At 40.5% G+C, this 21,899-nt stretch overlaps 1 protein-coding gene across 1 annotated transcript in view; it reads left to right on the forward strand.

The window, feature by feature from the left end:
- The first annotated feature begins 1,124 nt into the window (after positions 1-1,124).
- Positions 1,125-21,899, forward strand: part of PALD1 (phosphatase domain containing paladin 1) — a 237,769-nt gene continuing 216,994 nt past the window's right edge. The window contains exons 1-2 of the mRNA XM_083148482.1: positions 1,125-1,277; positions 1,576-1,642. Coding sequence (XP_083004608.1) covers positions 1,623-1,642 — 20 coding nt within the window. The 5' untranslated portion in view covers positions 1,125-1,277; positions 1,576-1,622. The remainder of the gene's footprint in view (positions 1,278-1,575; positions 1,643-21,899) is intronic.

Consider the following 21,899-nt stretch of genomic DNA (forward strand, 5'->3'; position numbering starts at 1 on the left):
TGGTTGGATTTAATGAAGAAGTGGGTCTTGAGTGCACGTTTAAAGTTTTGTAAGGAGGTGGCAAGTCTAATAGGGAGGGGTAGAGAATTCCAGAGATACGGTGCACAACGGCCAAAGTCCTGGAGGCGGGAATGGGAGGAAGTAACCAGTATGCTGGAGAGGCGACGGACATTTGTGGAGCGGAGAGGGCGGGTGGGAGTGTAAAGAGAAACAAGGTCAGATATGTAGGTGGGAGAAGAATGGGTGATGGCTTTGTGAGTGAGTGTAATGGTGCCCATACACGCTACGCATTTTTGGTCCTATTTGATTTGATTTGATTTTGACTACATGCGATACAGTACAAAAAGGATGTGCCTGCACATCCTTTTTGTACTTTACTATATCGGGCTCCCGGGGACGCGCATCGCGTCGGACCTGAACGCGGCAGACACTTAACACGCCGCGATTATCGTATATGCGATGCGTTTTGTACTTAAAAAGTACAAAACGCATACGATAATCGTAGCGTGTATGGGCACCATAAGGAGCTTGAATTGTATTTTGAAGGGAAAGGGGAGCCAGTGCAGGGCTTGTAAGAGAGAGGAGGTGGACATAGTACGTTTGGGGAGGAAGATTCCTTGTCACAGTAAGTATTTTAAAAAATAGGTGCAGTGCTATTTTTTTTATACTTACTGTGACAAGGAATCACCAATTATAAATACGCTACTGACAATTGCATATGTGGCCTGCCAGTCCACTAGCCCTGCTGCAATACGTATGTGCAGCTTCTTTGTAATAATGGCAGGGGAGTGAAAATGTATTTTCCCTCGGCTCTCACTACCTTCAGTGGTAATCTTGAGGCTTGCTACCTATACTCATCAGCTGTTGCTAGGTGTCATGTTTTCCAATGTAACTATAGCATTGTAGTGTTCAACACAGCCTGAGCTTTATGAAGCTAATAAGAGAACAAATAAAGTGATGATCATGAAGATTGTAGAGTAAAGCTGAGTTTATGAGTCTGGTTCTCTGTGCAAGGCTGCATTCCCCTGATAACCCCCCTACCTCCTCCTAATGCTAGTAGTGATGGTGTTCCTGGGAGGAGCGTATGCAGCTGAGAGCAGAGAACTGTAAGAGGGATCCCGCCTCTTCTCTGCACATCTGTACTCGGCTAAAGAAGACAATACCAGAAGAGAGGGGTACCTAAGTACTGAAGTGGGGAGAGCAAGAGACAAGAAGCTCCACAGTAGGGAGGGAGGAACCCCCTTCTCTCTTTATTCTACTTTCTTCATACAGTAGTTGTAAGTTAATTTCCTCTACAAATTCTCTTTCCCAGCCCTGCACAGAATGTCTCCTATTCCTGTATCACTGTACTCTTTGTGCTTCCCCCAGTCTGTCTCACACTTCTGTTATCCCAGTCTGTCTGACCCCCTGCCCCACTCCTCAGTCTGCTGTGCTGCTAAGTGCTAACTTCCCATTTGTGGCACCTTCCTTGATCCTTTTTTTCTGTGCAGTCCATGCATTGGAAGGCAACCTGTTAGCTTTTACTTAAATTTTGCCATCTGCATACCTCTAACCTCCCTGTTACTTATATCCCAGGCTGTCTTTTCTGAGAGGACAATTATTCTCTTATTACCATCGCAGTCATGCAGCAATCACAGCCACGGTAAGCGATTCCTATTTGTAATAGTACCTTATTAGTCACCTGTAATCCTCCCACACACTGTTTGATGGAATGATAGCATTTACAGTTACAGTCAGTCGTGCAGTTAATATTTGTCATAACAGACCAATGATTTAGTGACATCTGTATCAATGCTTGGAGATAATGTATTGTAGAGAGTTAATGTGTCATCCAATTAGCTTCTGTCATGTTTCAAACACTGGGGCATGTGTACTTATCCTTGGGAACTAATACAGCAAAGAGAGATAAAACAAGTACCAGCAAATCAGCTCCTAACTGCCATGTTGCAGGCTGTGTTTGTAAAACCACTTAATTAGTTGATACTTTATCTCTCCAAGGCTTAGTAAATATGCTCCATAGCCCATCAACTGGCAGTTAGGATCTGATTGGCTGGTACTTTAACTCACTCTAAAGCTCAATAAATATACCACATAGCCTGTAAACTGACAGTTGGGGGCTGATTGGTACTTTATCTCTCTCCAAGTTTCGATACCTATGCCTGATAACCAGGTGTAATTCTAGAATGTGATAGCATTACGGATACTACATTTATGTAATAAGATCCATACTCATAAAGTGTGTTTGTTCATATTACTAAAGTCCTCTCATTTGATTTGATTACAATATTGGACTATGTTTTATGCTGCAACACTGGCTAAGACAATCATTTTTTCTTGACGTTATAAAGCATTTTCCCACAACAGTTCGCGATTGAAACAAAAAAGTTTTCGTAGCTCTTAGCCATTCCCATTACTGTTAAATAATGGCTCCTCACAATGCTGTGCCAATTCCAAGTTCCTCATCCATTATCTTAAATGCTGCTGATGACAGTGTTAATAGGGGGATTTCCTCTAGACACTAATTAGGTTGGGAATTCTGGAACCAAATATTAAAGCCCAGGCTGATTAGTGACTTCAGGTTTTAAAGCATGGGAAAACGGTTTGTCAGTTTTGGAATAATTTCTAGACAACAGCACTTTTCTTTAATAGCTCATTTATATTCCGCCAGTGTAGAGGAATTTAATTGATATAATAGCCCTAGTACCTGAACGGCTTCTACAATTTGTTAAACATTTCTAAATTATGCAATATTTTGTTTAAGTTAAATAGAGAATTGTAACGAGGTGCTCTAATTTCTGTTGCTGATGAATTTTGGTTGGTGTTGGCTAGAATGAGACTGGTGAGAACCTTTTTCCCTGGAGTCATTGTACAATGACCTCATGTCTTTGGGTTTTCTGTGGCTGCTGGTAACTGGAGAGGTATCTGAGAAAAACTGCACATGCTCAGCAAATCTGAGTATATTTGGGAACATAACATTTCCTGAAAATATTTTTGGCCAAGAGTTTACACTTTCCTGAGATGCTGTCCAAGACCATTTTAGCTGTGTTAGTTTATAGGTTTCATTCTCAAAGGCAATAACAATCATAAAGTATTTTCTGTGAAGGCAAAATTCAGATATTCAGTCATGCAAATGGAAAAATATTTTTTGCCGCGATTACCAATAGCTTGCATTGGGAGAATATATCACCTTACTATTACTGCAATGTAAAACCTACTTGTTCCAGGGTTGCCTACCCTCCCGGAATGGCTGAGAGTCTCCCAAAAACCGGGTCCCTCGAACCCCCCCCCCCCCCCCCCCCCTGGATTCAGGGGACCCCCACTGTGCGGATCGCTGTTGTCTTCCCCCGACCTAGGGGGTGGAGCTAAAATGTCTCCATCGCGTCATTTTAGCCCCACCCCCTCCACAGAGAGCCGTGACTGCGGCTATTTTACATCATGGGGTATGGCTTAATGACAACACACTTAAGCCCCGCCCCCGACCTGCTGCTGAAAGTCTCACTCTAAAAGTCATCAACCCTGACTTGTTCTAATTAGAGATTCTTAAGGTGCGTACACACGGGGGTGGTTTTGTACAATATCGCGGGAAATATGGTCGCTAAGCGATCATATTGCCCACGATGGGAGTGTGCACCGGCGATATATCGCCGGGTGCGCTCTCCCGTTTTTACCCCTGTAGTGATCGCTGGTCGCAGGAACATGCTCCTGCGACCAGCTGATTACCACTGCCAGGATCCCCCGGCAGTTTCTTTTTCATCAGCGACCATCTCTGGTCGCTGATGAAAAGGAGAAACTGAGCTATATATCTCCCCCGTGTGTACGGGGCTTTAGACTACAGGCGGCTTTCTCACACAAATGAGTAACATGTTAAACTATTATTACTTTTTAACTATTATTACTTTATTTTCAGTTTGGCTATATTATATGTATTATTATTACTTGTTTATGTAACACACAGGTAAAGTGAGCAGATTGTCTGCATAGGTTTTGTTATGTAACTGTGAAACACTTTGTAAAATAGCTTGGAGCAAATATACATAGCATATGTATGTTAAAACATTAAGTTGAGTACACACAACACAGAACATTGAACGATATGCATGATAAAGACCATTGTCAATGATACTTTTGTGTATATTGTCTAATGTGTACACACTATGGGGGTATTCAATCTGCGCAATATTTCCCGACAGGGGAAATATCAGCACTCACCTATTCAATGCTGCCATTAAAGATAGCATTGAAGAGTGTCAAATCCGACTTTTTTTTTGGGAAATGGCAGCGGATTGGCAGCAGATTGTCCGCATCCTTTTTCCGCGATCCACGGACTTTCCAACACCCGACAGCCAGAACATTGAATTCCGATTGTCGAGTTGCTATCCGATTATAAGAAAATGGCCCGGGATTCAGACTGTCGGGACATTCCGACAGTCGGAATCCCATAATGAATACCCCCTATATCGTTAGTGGTGCTCGCTTCCACAGGTTGTTCACAAAGTCCTCCATTGTCTGTACATGCAGGATGACGGAGGATATCACTAGCGAGAACCTTGTTGTGGAATGCAATTAATTAACTTGGCTTTATTTGTATTTATTTACACTAAATTAAAATGCTGTGAGCGACGCTGGCATTTTTAGTGGAGATTTTGAGGATCTTGCACAGCAACGTTGGCACTCAAAGGGTTTAAACATAATGGGCCTATATATTGATAATTGCGGCATTTTCATTTGTAATGAAAATCTTCCCACTATGTAAGACGGAAGTGATAACTGATTTCACTGCAACTCACTTCCCCAGCATTTTGGAGGAGTTTGTTTACATTTGTGTAAGATTCCTGTGGGGTATTCTGCCATGCACACAGTAGAATAGGAGCTGGAGCCAGACAGGGGCTTCAGGAGAGGGGTCAGAAGATCACACTCCTGCTATTAAGCTTGCAAAAGCATAGCTTTTCAGAATTTGTTACATGGGGGCAGGGCTTAAAGTGGTCCTGGAGAGGTGGTGGAACGCCTTTCCCCTAATACCGACCCCCCCCCCCCACCACCACCACCACCTCACACACACACTAGGCAGAGCCTAGACCAGTGCTAGTGCCCCTTATACACATAATGTCCACAGTTGTGCTGCTTATACACATCTGACTCTGTCATTCCAGCAGACCACTCTCCATGTCCCTGAACAGCTCCATACCCTGTGCCCCTTCAGCAGCTTCACAACCTCTGAGTCCCTCCAGCCCCCTCTCACCCTGTCTTCAGCATGGCTTAGAGTGGCGCTTCTTCACTTAGGCGGCAGTGATGGCATGACATCACCTACGACGTGCCAGAAGAAGCTGCCGCTGGGACAGGCTTTTCTGTTGGAATTACTGTTCAGGGTTGTGGTAGAGGTGGAACTCAGTTCCCCCTACCATTTAAGGTGGTGGAACTCAGTTCCACCCCATTCCCCCTCACTTTAAACCCTGCATGGGGGTAGATCATACCGTAGATCCCTTTTATAATAATGGGTACAGAGATCTGGTAATCAGATTTCTGGTAAATCTCCGGCATTATGCTATTTGTACACAGCAGCAATTCATAATATTATGCAGAAATGGCAATTTCAACATCATTTTCTTCTACGATCCCCATGGCAGCCATGACAGTGGGATATTCCCCTCCTCCTACCAGATTAGACAGGACTTTTTTCAGGGACTGCCCACCTTGGGTATAATAGCTCACACCTCCCTTCCCTCTGTGTCTTTTTCTCCTGTCTCCGTCTAGATAGGACAGGCAGGGCGTTATTTTACTTTTAAACAGGGCTACCTCTGGTCGGTACTGGCTGTTTGGGAGGCGATCTGTTGCCTACAAGACAAAATCCAGAATGCCAACCTGAGAATTATGTCAGACAATATGACAGTGGTGGCACATATAAACCACCAAGGGGGTACAAGGAGTTTACCAGTACTGAGAGTGTTGGAGAAGATCATGTCTTGGGCAGTGAGCAATCTGCAATCAATCTCGGCTGTGTACATTCCGGGTCCAGAGAATACGGTAGCAGACTTCCTGAGTCGCAAGATAATTCTACCAGGAGAATGGGAGTTGGACACGGAAATTTTCAGTCGGATAATTGCCAAATTTGGCAAACCGGAGATAGACCTGATGGCATTGTTCTCCAACAAGAAGGTGAGCAAATTCTGCTCGAAATCCTTTCATCCACAAGCCGCGGCACTGGACACATTCTCAGTGAAATGGGAGTTCACTCTGGGGTATGTCTTCCCACCATTCCCCATGATCAACAGGGTTCTCAAGAAGATCAGAGAGGACCAAGTGGAAGTACTGATAGTCCTACCATTTTGGCCGAGAAGAGCCTGGTTTACGTCAGTGATGAAAATGGCGGTGCAACCACCTTGGGTGTTGCCGGTGACACCAGACCTGTTAAAACAGGGACAATATGTCATCCAGAGCCAGAGAGCTTCTCGCTAAGGGTATGGCGATTGAGCGGGCGACTCTAAGGCATCATAATTTGTCTGAACAAGTGACCGAATTACTGTTGAAAGCGAGGAAAGAAGGTTCCTCCCTGATATATTACAAAACATGGAATAGATTCATTTCATGGGGGAAATTCGAGAGCGAGTTTGCCGATATCCCTACGGCCAAAGTCTTACAATTCCTGTATGAAGGATTCAAATTGGGACTTGCAGTGGCTACTATTAAGTCACAAATTTCTGCTCTCAGTGTACTGTTAGACAGAAGGCTAGCTGAAGAGAAACTAGTGAAGAAGTTCTGCAGAGCGATCAAGGGGGTACGGTCTCCAAGAAAATCGTTAGTGGCTCCTTGGGATCTGAATTTAGTGCTAAAGGCAATAATGCAACAACCGTTTGAACCCTTGGAAGATACATCGGTTAAATACCTAACATGGAAGGTATTATTTCTGGTAGCTGTAACATCGGCTAGGAGAGTGAGTGAGATTCAGGCTCTCTGGATTAAAGAACCGTATTTAGTGATCTTCCCTGACAGAGTCGTTCTAAGAACTCATCCAGACTTCATGCCGAAAGTCATATCAGCGTTCCACTTGAATCAGGAGATATCTCTACCTAGCTTTTTCCCTGATCCGATAGATGAAGAGCAGAAAGCCTATCATACGCTGGATCTGGTGAGAGCAGTTTCAGTGTATCTGAATCGTACCAAGGATTGGAGAAGGTCTGATCACTTGTTCATTATTCCTGAGGGACCTAGAAAGGGCTCGAGGGCCACAAAACAAACCATTTCAAGATGGATACGAGAAGTGATCGTATTCGCTTACAAGAATGAAGACAAAATACCACCTCCAATCATCAAGGCACATTCAACCAGGGCAGTCGCCACATCGTGGGCTAGAAGGGCCAAGGCATCAGTATCTGAAATCTGTCAAGCCGCTACTTGGTCATCAGGCCATACCTTTACTAACTATTATGCCTTGAATGTGTCTACAGCCCACTTTGGGAATCATGTAATCAAAGAGGCCTTGTCCATAAGATAAGTCTCTGGAATAAATTACTATTGCATTCATATTTGGCTCCCTCCCATTTATTATACAGCTTGGGTATGTCCCACTGTCATGGCTGCCATGGGGATCGTAGAAGAAATATGCGAATTATACTCACCGATAATTCCTTTTCTTCCTAGAGATCCCATGGCAGCCACTTGTTTCCCACCCTTTGTGTTAGATTTTTTTCAGGGACGTTGGTGCGGAGACACTCGAAAGACACAGAGGGAAGGGAGGTGTGAGCTATTATACCCAAGGTGGGCGGTCGCTGAAAAAAGTCCTGTCTAATCTGGTAGGAGGAGGGGAATATCCCACTGTCATGGCTGCCATGGGATCTCTAGGAAGAAAAGGAATTATCGGTGAGTATAATTTGCATATTTATGAAAAAGATGTGTAATAAATAGGCCCTTAAATAATATATACAAATTATTATCTAACACTGACTGTTGTTAAGCTTGGCAAACAGTAGTGTGAAATCGGGCAAATCGCATGGAATCGGAGACTCTAGATTGCAAGTGGATCTGTCGGATTGGACAACATGCGGTATACAGTATCGCTCAAAAGGACCACATGTGATAAATTGCATGCAATCCTGCTAGCTGGGAAGCTCCCGGTCGGGTTCAAGGGGGATCGGCTGTGACATCTCCCCTCGGAGAAGTTGCAGTAATGTATGGAGGTCTATAGACTATTTTCTATTAAAGGAAACAATAAACAAATTAAGTACCTCCCCATCTTTGTTCTTATATCCACATTGATGTATTATGCAGCCTATAACCATCATGTATTATAGACCACAATGACCAATATGCTACACAGCACCAGTGACCATCATGTAATATAACCTCCACCAGCAGTTTTTAGGCATAACCAAATATCAAAAAAGAAAAAGTGATGTACAGCGCTAGGTTTTACTGAAAGGAATGTACACTACCACATGTACATGATTAAACCATTTATTATACAAAAACACTAATAATAAAATGAGAGCTCTCATAAAGACATAGATAATAAATTATATAATAAAAACAGTGATAAGACAGAGGCTCTCTGATGAGAATAAAACTCCACCGTGTATGCACCAGCGCATTAATAGTTACCAGGGGGAGACAAGAGGATGTAGACGGTCTCCTGGGTGAAATTACTGCATGAGATATGTCCCAATCCGGATAATATTGCCCAGTGGAATCCAGGTGACAGAAGGAATTGAATAGGCAGTCCTTATGGTATGGATATACCAAGCATGATGTTGCAAATGGCTGCTGAAGAGTGGATGTCCTGGAATAAATTCAAAAACTGGTCCGGAAATAAAGTGCAGGGTCTTAGTGCAGTCCTGGTCTGGTGCAAAGGAGCAATAAGGTGCAGTGGAGTAGTGCTGGAGGCTGCTCAACGCGTTTCGACGCTGTCTCGCGTCTTCATCAGGAGCTGGGGTGTGGGGTCTTGTCCAGGGACCTTGTATTTATACCCTGAATTGATTGTTCCCATGTTTGCAGGTGTGGGAACTGGGATAATCGTTATAATAAATACTATTAAAAACATACATCAAATACATTCAGAATAGACAATGTGGTAGTAATGCACAGGAGGAATGTGCAAAGAACTAATATTATACACAACAAAGGTAAAAAAGATGATTTAAAAAACAGTCTGATGGTCATGTGACATAGTCACATGATCGGGACTGGTCACATGGTCCCAGGGGTGATATTGGTATTCATTCTTAATTGGGTTATACTGCAAGATAGATAGTGTTATATATAGAGATAGATAGCGTTATATATAAGGATGTGGTCACTTTCCATTGAGCAAGTTTTGCCAAATGGATTGTGTTTATATTCCGCACTCCGTGGTACATAGAGGCATATGACCCTCGTACTTCCGGTTGGCGTGAGTGCGTATGGTTGGCGGAAGTACCTAAGTGAAGTCAGATTCAGCCTCCGTGGTCAGTGGAGGTGTCTGGCTTCCGTACTTCTGGCTGGCCGAGTTACATATGGTTGGCGGAAGTGCCCGGATAGCTCTGATTAGAGTCAGGGGTATCGCGGGTCTCATGACGCGATGTTTTTACATCAATATTCGCCGGGGATGACGTCTTTGGATGGCGGAAGTTCCAGTACACTGTGTATTGGTTGGCATTATATCAGTGTTCGTCGGGAATGACGTCTTTGGATGGCGGAAGTTCCAGTACATAGTGTGTATTGGTTGGCATTACAATTCAACAGAGGATGAGAGCTTAATGTTTTTTGCAAATAAATACATTACAAAGCAATAATAACGATTATATTAGGAAAAAAAAGGGGGAAGAAACGTATTATTAAATAAGAACAGAGGGAAAAATATTAAAAGGAAAAATTAATAGTAATAATAACAATAAAAGACCGGGGTATACATGAATAATCATATAAAAGAAATCTTAATAATGTTTGTTTATTTATTCGTTTGTTTATAAAAAGAAAATATAAGGGGTAAAAAAACATTATGAAGGATGAGAGACCAATCTTGTATACATAATGTATGACATATATAGAGACATGGTAAGTTCAATATAAATTTATTATAAATTTATCTACAGACATATGTCAAAGAGCTATATGGTGTCCTTATTAGTTTATTGGTACATATTTTATATATAGATATGATTATCCCGAGTGGTTCTCCACAATAATGATATATTTAGTATGTGACCTATGCATTTAAGCATCATGCACATAAATAAACTGAGTAGTGGTAAGAAACCTAAGTAATGCGATGGTATAAATCGTCCTATATAGCACAAAATGTTCATTTATTCAGAGGGAATATGATCCTACAGAAAGAGAAATAATGATAAAATAAATTAAATTAAATGGGGCAGAGAAAAGAGTATCGAGAAGTGGAGGGACTAGATGATGGTCATATTACGCTATTTAACTCCAGAGCCTCATTGAGGCCATCCGGATGAAGGCTATTTAGTTTGAAGGTCCAAAAGACCTCTTGACGACAGAGGGTCTTGTACCTATCCCCTCCCCTCAAAGAGGGGGGGATATGTTCAAGGCCAATGAGTTGTAAACCTTTAGGGTTACTTTTATGGGCCTGGAGAAAATGTCTAGAGAGACTGTGATTGGTTATGCCCTTGATAATATTGCGACGATGCTCCATAAAGCGGTTTTTTAGTGGGCGTGTAGTACGCCCCACATATTTCAAGTTGCATGGGCAAATTAGTAAATATATGGTAAATTTGGTCTCACAATTGATAAAATTTCTTATTAGGATAGGTTCATCTTCAGTTGGTACCTGTAGGGTTCTATTAGCGCAAAAATCACATGTAGTGCAGCGATTCTTACCACATTTATAGAACCCCGCAGGTCTCGAGATCAGCCACGAATCAATGTTAGGGTTCTCTGTTTTTACTTTTTCTTCACCTATTGTCTTTAGATGGCTGGGAGCCAATATAGTTTTTAAAGACTTGTTTTTTTTATAAATAATGGTGGGTTTATTTGGCAGAAGGTCTTTCAGAATCCTATCATGTTTCAATATATCATAGTTCTTATTAATTATTTGTCTAATTTTATAGTGTGCCGTATTATATTTGCAGATGAATGCCATTTCATAAGGTTGATCCTGTTGTTTTTTGATTCTAGGAACTAGGAGGTCTTCTCTTCTCATTTTACGGACCTCGTTGAGGGCTTCTTGTAGGAGGGGGTCTGGGTATCCTCTTTCTTTAAAAGAGGTGATGATATCTATAGCTTGTTCATTGAACAAGTCTATAGTTGAACAATTGCGGCGAATCCGCATTAATTGTCCCTTGGGGATATTGGTCTTCCAAGGTTTATGGTGGGAGCTTTTGAAGTGTAGATATGAATGCGTATCTACAGTTTTGGTATAATTTGAAGTGGTGATAATGGAATTGACTATGCTCAGGGATATATCCAAAAACTCAATGTGTGTGGGATTAAAGTGTGAAGTAAAAGATAAATTAAATTTGTTGTGATTGAGTGAAGTAACGAAGAGTTGTGCTGTTTGATAGTCCCCATCCCAAATTATAAAGAGATCATCTATATATCGGCCATAGAACACCAGGTTCGCACCGAACTCGCCGCCCCACACATGGGTGTCCTCGAACTCGCCCATGTATAGGTTGGCATAGCTCGGCGCAAACCTGGTGCCCATGGCCGTACCCATCACCTGTAGATAATGTGTGTTTGAAAACAGAAAATAATTGTGGGTGAGAATGAAAAAAATTGATGAAATAATGAAAGACTGTTGTTCCTGTGTCAGGTCGCTATCCCTCTCTAATTTATTGGCAAGATGAAAAATGCCAAGATCGTGTGGTATATTTGTGTATAAGGCCTTGACATCCAGGGTCATAAAAGCATAGGACTCCTTCCAGGTGATAGTTTGAATTTTTTGAAGGAAATGAGTAGTGTCCTTGAGATGCGACCTGAGCACAGGAACAAGAGGTTGTAAGAAGAAGTCCACATAGTGTGACAAATTGGAAGTGAGGGACCCAATACCCGAAATTATAGGACGGCCAGGGGGTGAAGTGAGTGATTTGTGAATTTTGGGGAGGTGGTAGTAGGTGGGTGTGATGGGGTGGGTAATAAACAAAAATTGCCATGTTTCTTTGGTGATGATATTCTGGGCTAAAGCCTCATCTAATTTATTTTTTAACTCTATTTGGAAAGTATCAGTGGGGTCTGTTTTTAGTGTTTTATAAAAGTCTTGATTATTGAGTTGGGAAAATGCCTCCTGAACATAGTCCTTCCTATCTTGGACAACCAGACCCCCTCCTTTGTCTGCCTCCTTTATAATGATTGATGTGTCCCTAGTAAGTGCTTTCAAGGCCCTTTTTTCTTCTCTGGTCAGATTGGAATTGTGGGTATTTTCTTTCCCCGATTCCAGTCTGCAAAGGTTCTTAAAGTCTTCCAATGTTACTTTATAAAAAGTTTCTATATTGGCACTCTTGGAGGTAATGGGAAAGAATTCTGATTTCCGTTTAAAAACCTTGGATTTGGTGTCATATATTTTAATTGGCAATTCATCATCTGATTCAGATTGGTTTTCTCGTAATAGTTCCTGTAAAGTCACCAGTACAGGGTCATCAGATGCATCTAGCACAATTGGAAGTGATGCATCTGTGTTTCTAGACGTATCTTTATTAGCGAAGTATCTTTTTCGGCAAAGGGTTCGAATATATCTATTTAGCTCCACATATAATTCAAAGATGTTAGGATTGCTAGATGGAACGTATTTCAAACCCTTTGCCAATAACGATAATTCATTCTCACTGAGATGTTTGGAGGAAATGTTAAAAACATTTTTATGTTTTGATTTGTCACGGTCTGATGTTCTATTTTGTTTAACTAATCTTTTCTGGTGGTCTTTCTTTGATTGTACCCCTCCTCTGGTTCCTCTAGACTTCTTTCTCTCTGTCTTTTTGGTGTCCCCTGTTGTAGTGGGGGGTAACTGGTCTCCCAATGATTGGGGCGGGGTCGGGCCTCCCGAAAATCCCGTTGGGGTGATCTATTATGGCCTCTATGCCCATTTGATCTCTCTTTGGGCCTGGCACCTTGATCTTTAGTAGAATGGAAACGGGAACTATATGGGGAATCTGTGTTACTGTTGAAACGTTTTTCTCTTCTGTTATTTGAAGGGTTGCGTTTCTGTTGGAAAGATTCATACCTGGAATCATATTCTCTATCATATTGGTTGTTTTGGTATCTCAATTGAGGTCTAGAATATGGTCTGGGATTGGGTCTTTTGTTCCTATTTTTGTCTCTATATGATCTTACTTTGTCATTTTGGTAGTCCTCTAGGTCTCTCCTAAATTTCTTTTGTTTATTTTCTAAAAGCTCTCTCTCAAATTTTTCTATGCGTTCATTAATGGCAATATCCCTTTCTTTAAACTCTTTTTTACTTGAAAAGGTGTCAAGTCGGGATTTTACTGCTTCTATCTCTTTTTCTAGTTGATTGGTCCGCATGGTTCTGTATTTTATGACCAATTTCAGTAACCCAGCGGAGCAATCATCTAAGAGTTTATCCCAATCTTTTTGGAAATCCATGTTGTCATTAAATATTGATGGTTTAGTGAGTCTTAAACCTCTGGGGACCATGTTCCTATCAATATAATGTTGCAGATTAACGCTATCTAGCCAATTTCTAGATTCGTCCTTAAGCAAATCTTCTAAAAGGTATAAATCTTTAGTCATATCAATTATATCAGATTTTTGTTCAGTGGGTGGATCTTGTCCCCACTGTGAAAAATACATTTTCCTCCTGTGCATACGTTCAGAAAAACCACTCATGGCTGTGTTCTGGGTTCAATTTACACTATACCAAGTAGAAAAGAAGAGAAGGAAAGGAACCACAGACACAGCCAAAGCTGCTGTACAGGGAGTGTGTAAGTCTCCCAATATAATGCAAAAAAGAAAAAGTGATGTACAGCGCTAGGTTTTACTGAAAGGAATGTACACTACCACATGTACATGATTAAACCATTTATTATACAAAAACACTAATAATAAAATGAGAGCTCTCATAAAGACATAGATAATAAATTATATAATAAAAACAGTGATAAGACAGAGGCTCTCTGATGAGAATAAAACTCCACCGTGTATGCACCAGCGCATTAATAGTTACCAGGGGGAGACAAGAGGATGTAGACGGTCTCCTGGGTGAAATTACTGCATGAGATATGTCCCAATCCGGATAATATTGCCCAGTGGAATCCAGGTGACAGAAGGAATTGAATAGGCAGTCCTTATGGTATGGATATACCAAGCATGATGTTGCAAATGGCTGCTGAAGAGTGGATGTCCTGGAATAAATTCAAAAACTGGTCCGGAAATAAAGTGCAGGGTCTTAGTGCAGTCCTGGTCTGGTGCAAAGGAGCAATAAGGTGCAGTGGAGTAGTGCTGGAGGCTGCTCAACGCGTTTCGACGCTGTCTCGCGTCTTCATCAGGAGCTGGGGTGTGGGGTCTTGTCCAGGGACCTTGTATTTATACCCTGAATTGATTGTTCCCATGTTTGCAGGTGTGGGAACTGGGATAATCGTTATAATAAATACTATTAAAAACATACATCAAATACATTCAGAATAGACAATGTGGTAGTAATGCACAGGAGGAATGTGCAAAGAACTAATATTATACACAACAAAGGTAAAAAAGATGATTTAAAAAACAGTCTGATGGTCATGTGACATAGTCACATGATCGGGACTGGTCACATGGTCCCAGGGGTGATATTGGTATTCATTCTTAATTGGGTTATACTGCAAGATAGATAGTGTTATATATAGAGATAGATAGCGTTATATATAAGGATGTGGTCACTTTCCATTGAGCAAGTTTTGCCAAATGGATTGTGTTTATATTCCGCACTCCGTGGTACATAGAGGCATATGACCCTCGTACTTCCGGTTGGCGTGAGTGCGTATGGTTGGCGGAAGTACCTAAGTGAAGTCAGATTCAGCCTCCGTGGTCAGTGGAGGTGTCTGGCTTCCGTACTTCCGGCTGGCCGAGTTACATATGGTTGGCGGAAGTGCCCGGATAGCTCTGATTAGAGTCAGGGGTATCGCGGGTCTCATGACGCGATGTTTTTACATCAATATTCGCCGGGGATGACGTCTTTGGATGGCGGAAGTTCCAGTACACTGTGTATTGGTTGGCATTATATCAGTGTTCGTCGGGAATGACGTCTTTGGATGGCGGAAGTTCCAGTACATAGTGTGTATTGGTTGGCATTACAATTCAACAGAGGATGAGAGCTTAATGTTTTTTGCAAATAAATACATTACAAAGCAATAATAACGATTATATTAGGAAAAAAAAGGGGGAAGAAACGTATTATTAAATAAGAACAGAGGGAAAAATATTAAAAGGAAAAATTAATAGTAATAATAACAATAAAAGACCGGGGTATACATGAATAATCATATAAAAGAAATCTTAATAATGTTTGTTTATTTATTCGTTTGTTTATAAAAAGAAAATATAAGGGGTAAAAAAACATTATGAAGGATGAGAGACCAATCTTGTATACATAATGTATGACATATATAGAGACATGGTAAGTTCAATATAAATTTATTATAAATTTATCTACAGACATATGTCAAAGAGCTATATGGTGTCCTTATTAGTTTATTGGTACATATTTTATATATAGATATGATTATCCCGAGTGGTTCTCCACAATAATGATATATTTAGTATGTGACCTATGCATTTAAGCATCATGCACATAAATAAACTGAGTAGTGGTAAGAAACCTAAGTAATGCGATGGTATAAATCGTCCTATATAGCACAAAATGTTCATTTATTCAGAGGGAATATGATCCTACAGAAAGAGAAATAATGATAAAATAAATTAAATTAAATGGGGCAGAGAAAAGAGTATCGAGAAGTGGAGGGACTAGATGATGGTCATATTACGCTATTTAACTCCAGAGCCTCATTGAGGCCATCCGGATGAAGGCTATTTAGTTTGAAGGTCCAAAAGACCTATGTCTTTGTCTTTATGAGAGCTCTCATTTTATTATTAGTGTTTTTGTATAATAAATGGTTTAATCATGTACATGTGGTAGTGTACATTCCTTTCAGTAAAACCTAGCGCTGTACATCACTTTTTCTTTTTTGCATTATATTGGGAGACTTACACACTCCCTGTACAGCAGCTTTGGCTGTGTCTGTGGTTCCTTTCCTTCTCTTCTTTTCTACTTGGTATAGTGTAAATTGAACCCAGAACACAGCCATGAGTGGTTTTTCTGAACGTATGCACAGGAGGAAAATGTATTTTTCACAGTGGGGACAAGATCCACCCACTGAACAAAAATCTGATATAATTGATATGACTAAAGATTTATACCTTTTAGAAGATTTGCTTAAGGACGAATCTAGAAATTGGCTAGATAGCGTTAATCTGCAACATTATATTGATAGGAACATGGTCCCCAGAGGTTTAAGACTCACTAAACCATCAATATTTAATGACAACATGGATTTCCAAAAAGATTGGGATAAACTCTTAGATGATTGCTCCGCTGGGTTACTGAAATTGGTCATAAAATACAGAACCATGCGGACCAATCAACTAGAAAAAGAAATAGAAGCAGTAAAATCCCGACTTGACACCTTTTCAAGTAAAAAAGAGTTTAAAGAAAGGGATATTGCCATTAATGAACGCATAGAAAAATTTGAGAGAGAGCTTTTAGAAAATAAACAAAAGAAATTTAGGAGAGACCTAGAGGACTACCAAAATGACAAAGTAAGATCATATAGAGACAAAAATAGGAACAAAAGACCCAATCCCAGACCATATTCTAGACCTCAATTGAGATACCAAAACAACCAATATGATAGAGAATATGATTCCAGGTATGAATCTTTCCAACAGAAACGCAACCCTTCAAATAACAGAAGAGAAAAACGTTTCAACAGTAACACAGATTCCCCATATAGTTCCCGTTTCCATTCTACTAAAGATCAAGGTGCCAGGCCCAAAGAGAGATCAAATGGGCATAGAGGCCATAATAGATCACCCCAACGGGATTTTCGGGAGGCCCGACCCCGCCCCAATCATTGGGAGACCAGTTACCCCCCACTACAACAGGGGACACCAAAAAGACAGAGAGAAAGAAGTCTAGAGGAACCAGAGGAGGGGTACAATCAAAGAAAGACCACCAGAAAAGATTAGTTAAACAAAATAGAACATCAGACCGTGACAAATCAAAACATAAAAATGTTTTTAACATTTCCTCCAAACATCTCAGTGAGAATGAATTATCGTTATTGGCAAAGGGTTTGAAATACGTTCCATCTAGCAATCCTAACATCTTTGAATTATATGTGGAGCTAAATAGATATATTCGAACCCTTTGCCGAAAAAGATACTTCGCTAATAAAGATACGTCTAGAAACACAGATGCATCACTTCCAATTGTGCTAGATGCATCTGATGACCCTGTACTGGTGACTTTACAGGAACTATTACGAGAAAACCAATCTGAATCAGATGATGAATTGCCAATTAAAATATATGACACCAAATCCAAGGTTTTTAAACGGAAATCAGAATTCTTTCCCATTACCTCCAAGAGTGCCAATATAGAAACTTTTTATAAAGTAACATTGGAAGACTTTAAGAACCTTTGCAGACTGGAATCGGGGAAAGAAAATACCCACAATTCCAATCTGACCAGAGAAGAAAAAAGGGCCTTGAAAGCACTTACTAGGGACACATCAATCATTATAAAGGAGGCAGACAAAGGAGGGGGTCTGGTTGTCCAAGATAGGAAGGACTATGTTCAGGAGGCATTTTCCCAACTCAATAATCAAGACTTTTATAAAACACTAAAAACAGACCCCACTGATACTTTCCAAATAGAGTTAAAAAATAAATTAGATGAGGCTTTAGCCCAGAATATCATCACCAAAGAAACATGGCAATTTTTGTTTATTACCCACCCCATCACACCCACCTACTACCACCTCCCCAAAATTCACAAATCACTCACTTCACCCCCTGGCCGTCCTATAATTTCGGGTATTGGGTCCCTCACTTCCAATTTGTCACACTATGTGGACTTCTTCTTACAACCTCTTGTTCCTGTGCTCAGGTCGCATCTCAAGGACACTACTCATTTCCTTCAAAAAATTCAAACTATCACCTGGAAGGAGTCCTATGCCTTTATGACCCTGGATGTCAAGGCCTTATACACAAATATACCACACGATCTTGGCATTTTTCATCTTGCCAATAAATTAGAGAGGGATAGCGACCTGACACAGGAACAACAGTCTTTCATTATTTCATCAATTTTTTTCATTCTCACCCACAATTATTTTCTGTTTTCAAACACACATTATCTACAGGTGATGGGTACGGCCATGGGCACCAGGTTTGCGCCGAGCTATGCCAACCTATACATGGGCGAGTTCGAGGACACCCATGTGTGGGGCGGCGAGTTCGGTGCGAACCTGGTGTTCTATGGCCGATATATAGATGATCTCTTTATAATTTGGGATGGGGACTATCAAACAGCACAACTCTTCGTTACTTCACTCAATCACAACAAATTTAATTTATCTTTTACTTCACACTTTAATCCCACACACATTGAGTTTTTGGATATATCCCTGAGCATAGTCAATTCCATTATCACCACTTCAAATTATACCAAAACTGTAGATACGCATTCATATCTACACTTCAAAAGCTCCCACCATAAACCTTGGAAGACCAATATCCCCAAGGGACAATTAATGCGGATTCGCCGCAATTGTTCAACTATAGACTTGTTCAATGAACAAGCTATAGATATCATCACCTCTTTTAAAGAAAGAGGATACCCAGACCCCCTCCTACAAGAAGCCCTCAACGAGGTCCGTAAAATGAGAAGAGAAGACCTCCTAGTTCCTAGAATCAAAAAACAACAGGATCAACCTTATGAAATGGCATTCATCTGCAAATATAATACGGCACACTATAAAATTAGACAAATAATTAATAAGAACTATGATATATTGAAACATGATAGGATTCTGAAAGACCTTCTGCCAAATAAACCCACCATTATTTATAAAAAAAACAAGTCTTTAAAAACTATATTGGCTCCCAGCCATCTAAAGACAATAGGTGAAGAAAAAGTAAAAACAGAGAACCCTAACATTGATTCGTGGCTGATCTCGAGACCTGCGGGGTTCTATAAATGTGGTAAAAATCGCTGCACTACATGTGATTTTTGCGCTAATAGAACCCTACAGGTACCAACTGAAGATGAACCTATCCTAATAAGAAATTTTATCAATTGTGAGACCAAATTTACCATATATTTACTAATTTGCCCATGCAACTTGAAATATGTGGGGCGTACTACACGCCCACTAAAAAAACGCTTTATGGAGCATCGTCGCAATATTATCAAGGGCATAACCAATCACAGTCTCTCTAGACATTTTCTCCAGGCCCATAAAAGTAACCCTAAAGGTTTACAACTCATTGGCCTTGAACATATCCCCCCCTCTTTGAGGGGAGGGGATAGGTACAAGACCCTCTGTCGTCAAGAGGTCTTTTGGACCTTCAAACTAAATAGCCTTCATCCGGATGGCCTCAATGAGGCTCTGGAGTTAAATAGCGTAATATGACCATCATCTAGTCCCTCCACTTCTCGATACTCTTTTCTCTGCCCCATTTAATTTAATTTATTTTATCATTATTTCTCTTTCTGTAGGATCATATTCCCTCTGAATAAATGAACATTTTGTGCTATATAGGACGATTTATACCATCGCATTACTTAGGTTTCTTACCACTACTCAGTTTATTTATGTGCATGATGCTTAAATGCATAGGTCACATACTAAATATATCATTATTGTGGAGAACCACTCGGGATAATCATATCTATATATAAAATATGTACCAATAAACTAATAAGGACACCATATAGCTCTTTGACATATGTCTGTAGATAAATTTATAATAAATTTATATTGAACTTACCATGTCTCTATATATGTCATACATTATGTATACAAGATTGGTCTCTCATCCTTCATAATGTTTTTTTACCCCTTATATTTTCTTTTTATAAACAAACGAATAAATAAACAAACATTATTAAGATTTCTTTTATATGATTATTCATGTATACCCCGGTCTTTTATTGTTATTATTACTATTAATTTTTCCTTTTAATATTTTTCCCTCTGTTCTTATTTAATAATACGTTTCTTCCCCCTTTTTTTTCCTAATATAATCGTTATTATTGCTTTGTAATGTATTTATTTGCAAAAAACATTAAGCTCTCATCCTCTGTTGAATTGTAATGCCAACCAATACACACTATGTACTGGAACTTCCGCCATCCAAAGACGTCATTCCCGACGAACACTGATATAATGCCAACCAATACACAGTGTACTGGAACTTCCGCCATCCAAAGACGTCATCCCCGGCGAACATTGATGTAAAAACATCGCGTCATGAGACCCGCGATACCCCTGACTCTAATCAGAGCTATCCGGGCACTTCCGCCAACCATATGTAACTCGGCCAGCCGGAAGTACGGAAGCCAGACACCTCCACTGACCACGGAGGCTGAATCTGACTTCACTTAGGTACTTCCGCCAACCATACGCACTCACGCCAACCGGAAGTACGAGGGTCATATGCCTCTATGTACCACGGAGTGCGGAATATAAACACAATCCATTTGGCAAAACTTGCTCAATGGAAAGTGACCACATCCTTATATATAACGCTATCTATCTCTATATATAACACTATCTATCTTGCAGTATAACCCAATTAAGAATGAATACCAATATCACCCCTGGGACCATGTGACCAGTCCCGATCATGTGACTATGTCACATGACCATCAGACTGTTTTTTAAATCATCTTTTTTACCTTTGTTGTGTATAATATTAGTTCTTTGCACATTCCTCCTGTGCATTACTACCACATTGTCTATTCTGAATGTATTTGATGTATGTTTTTAATAGTATTTATTATAACGATTATCCCAGTTCCCACACCTGCAAACATGGGAACAATCAATTCAGGGTATAAATACAAGGTCCCTGGACAAGACCCCACACCCCAGCTCCTGATGAAGACGCGAGACAGCGTCGAAACGCGTTGAGCAGCCTCCAGCACTACTCCACTGCACCTTATTGCTCCTTTGCACCAGACCAGGACTGCACTAAGACCCTGCACTTTATTTCCGGACCAGTTTTTGAATTTATTCCAGGACATCCACTCTTCAGCAGCCATTTGCAACATCATGCTTGGTATATCCATACCATAAGGACTGCCTATTCAATTCCTTCTGTCACCTGGATTCCACTGGGCAATATTATCCGGATTGGGACATATCTCATGCAGTAATTTCACCCAGGAGACCGTCTACATCCTCTTGTCTCCCCCTGGTAACTATTAATGCGCTGGTGCATACACGGTGGAGTTTTATTCTCATCAGAGAGCCTCTGTCTTATCACTGTTTTTATTATATAATTTATTATCTATGTCTTTATGAGAGCTCTCATTTTATTATTAGTGTTTTTGTATAATAAATGGTTTAATCATGTACATGTGGTAGTGTACATTCCTTTCAGTAAAACCTAGCGCTGTACATCACTTTTTCTTTTTTGCATTATATTGGGAGACTTACACACTCCCTGTACAGCAGCTTTGGCTGTGTCTGTGGTTCCTTTCCTTCTCTTCATAACCAAATATCAAACCAGGTAATGCTCCTAATAAAGGGCCTTATTTTGGTTCATTCTTTCTGACAAAATCCTTCTTAGATGGGCAAAACCATGTGCACTGCAGGTGGGGCAGGTGTTACTTATGCAGAGAGAATTAGATTTGGGTGGGGTTTTACTTCAAAGTGAGATCTATATTGCAGTGTAAAAATAAAGCA

The sequence above is a fragment of the Crinia signifera genome, chromosome 6 (assembly GCF_055691185.1).
Source record: "Crinia signifera chromosome 6, ASM5569118v1, whole genome shotgun sequence".
In the NCBI taxonomy this organism is placed as follows: Eukaryota; Metazoa; Chordata; class Amphibia; order Anura; family Myobatrachidae; genus Crinia; species Crinia signifera.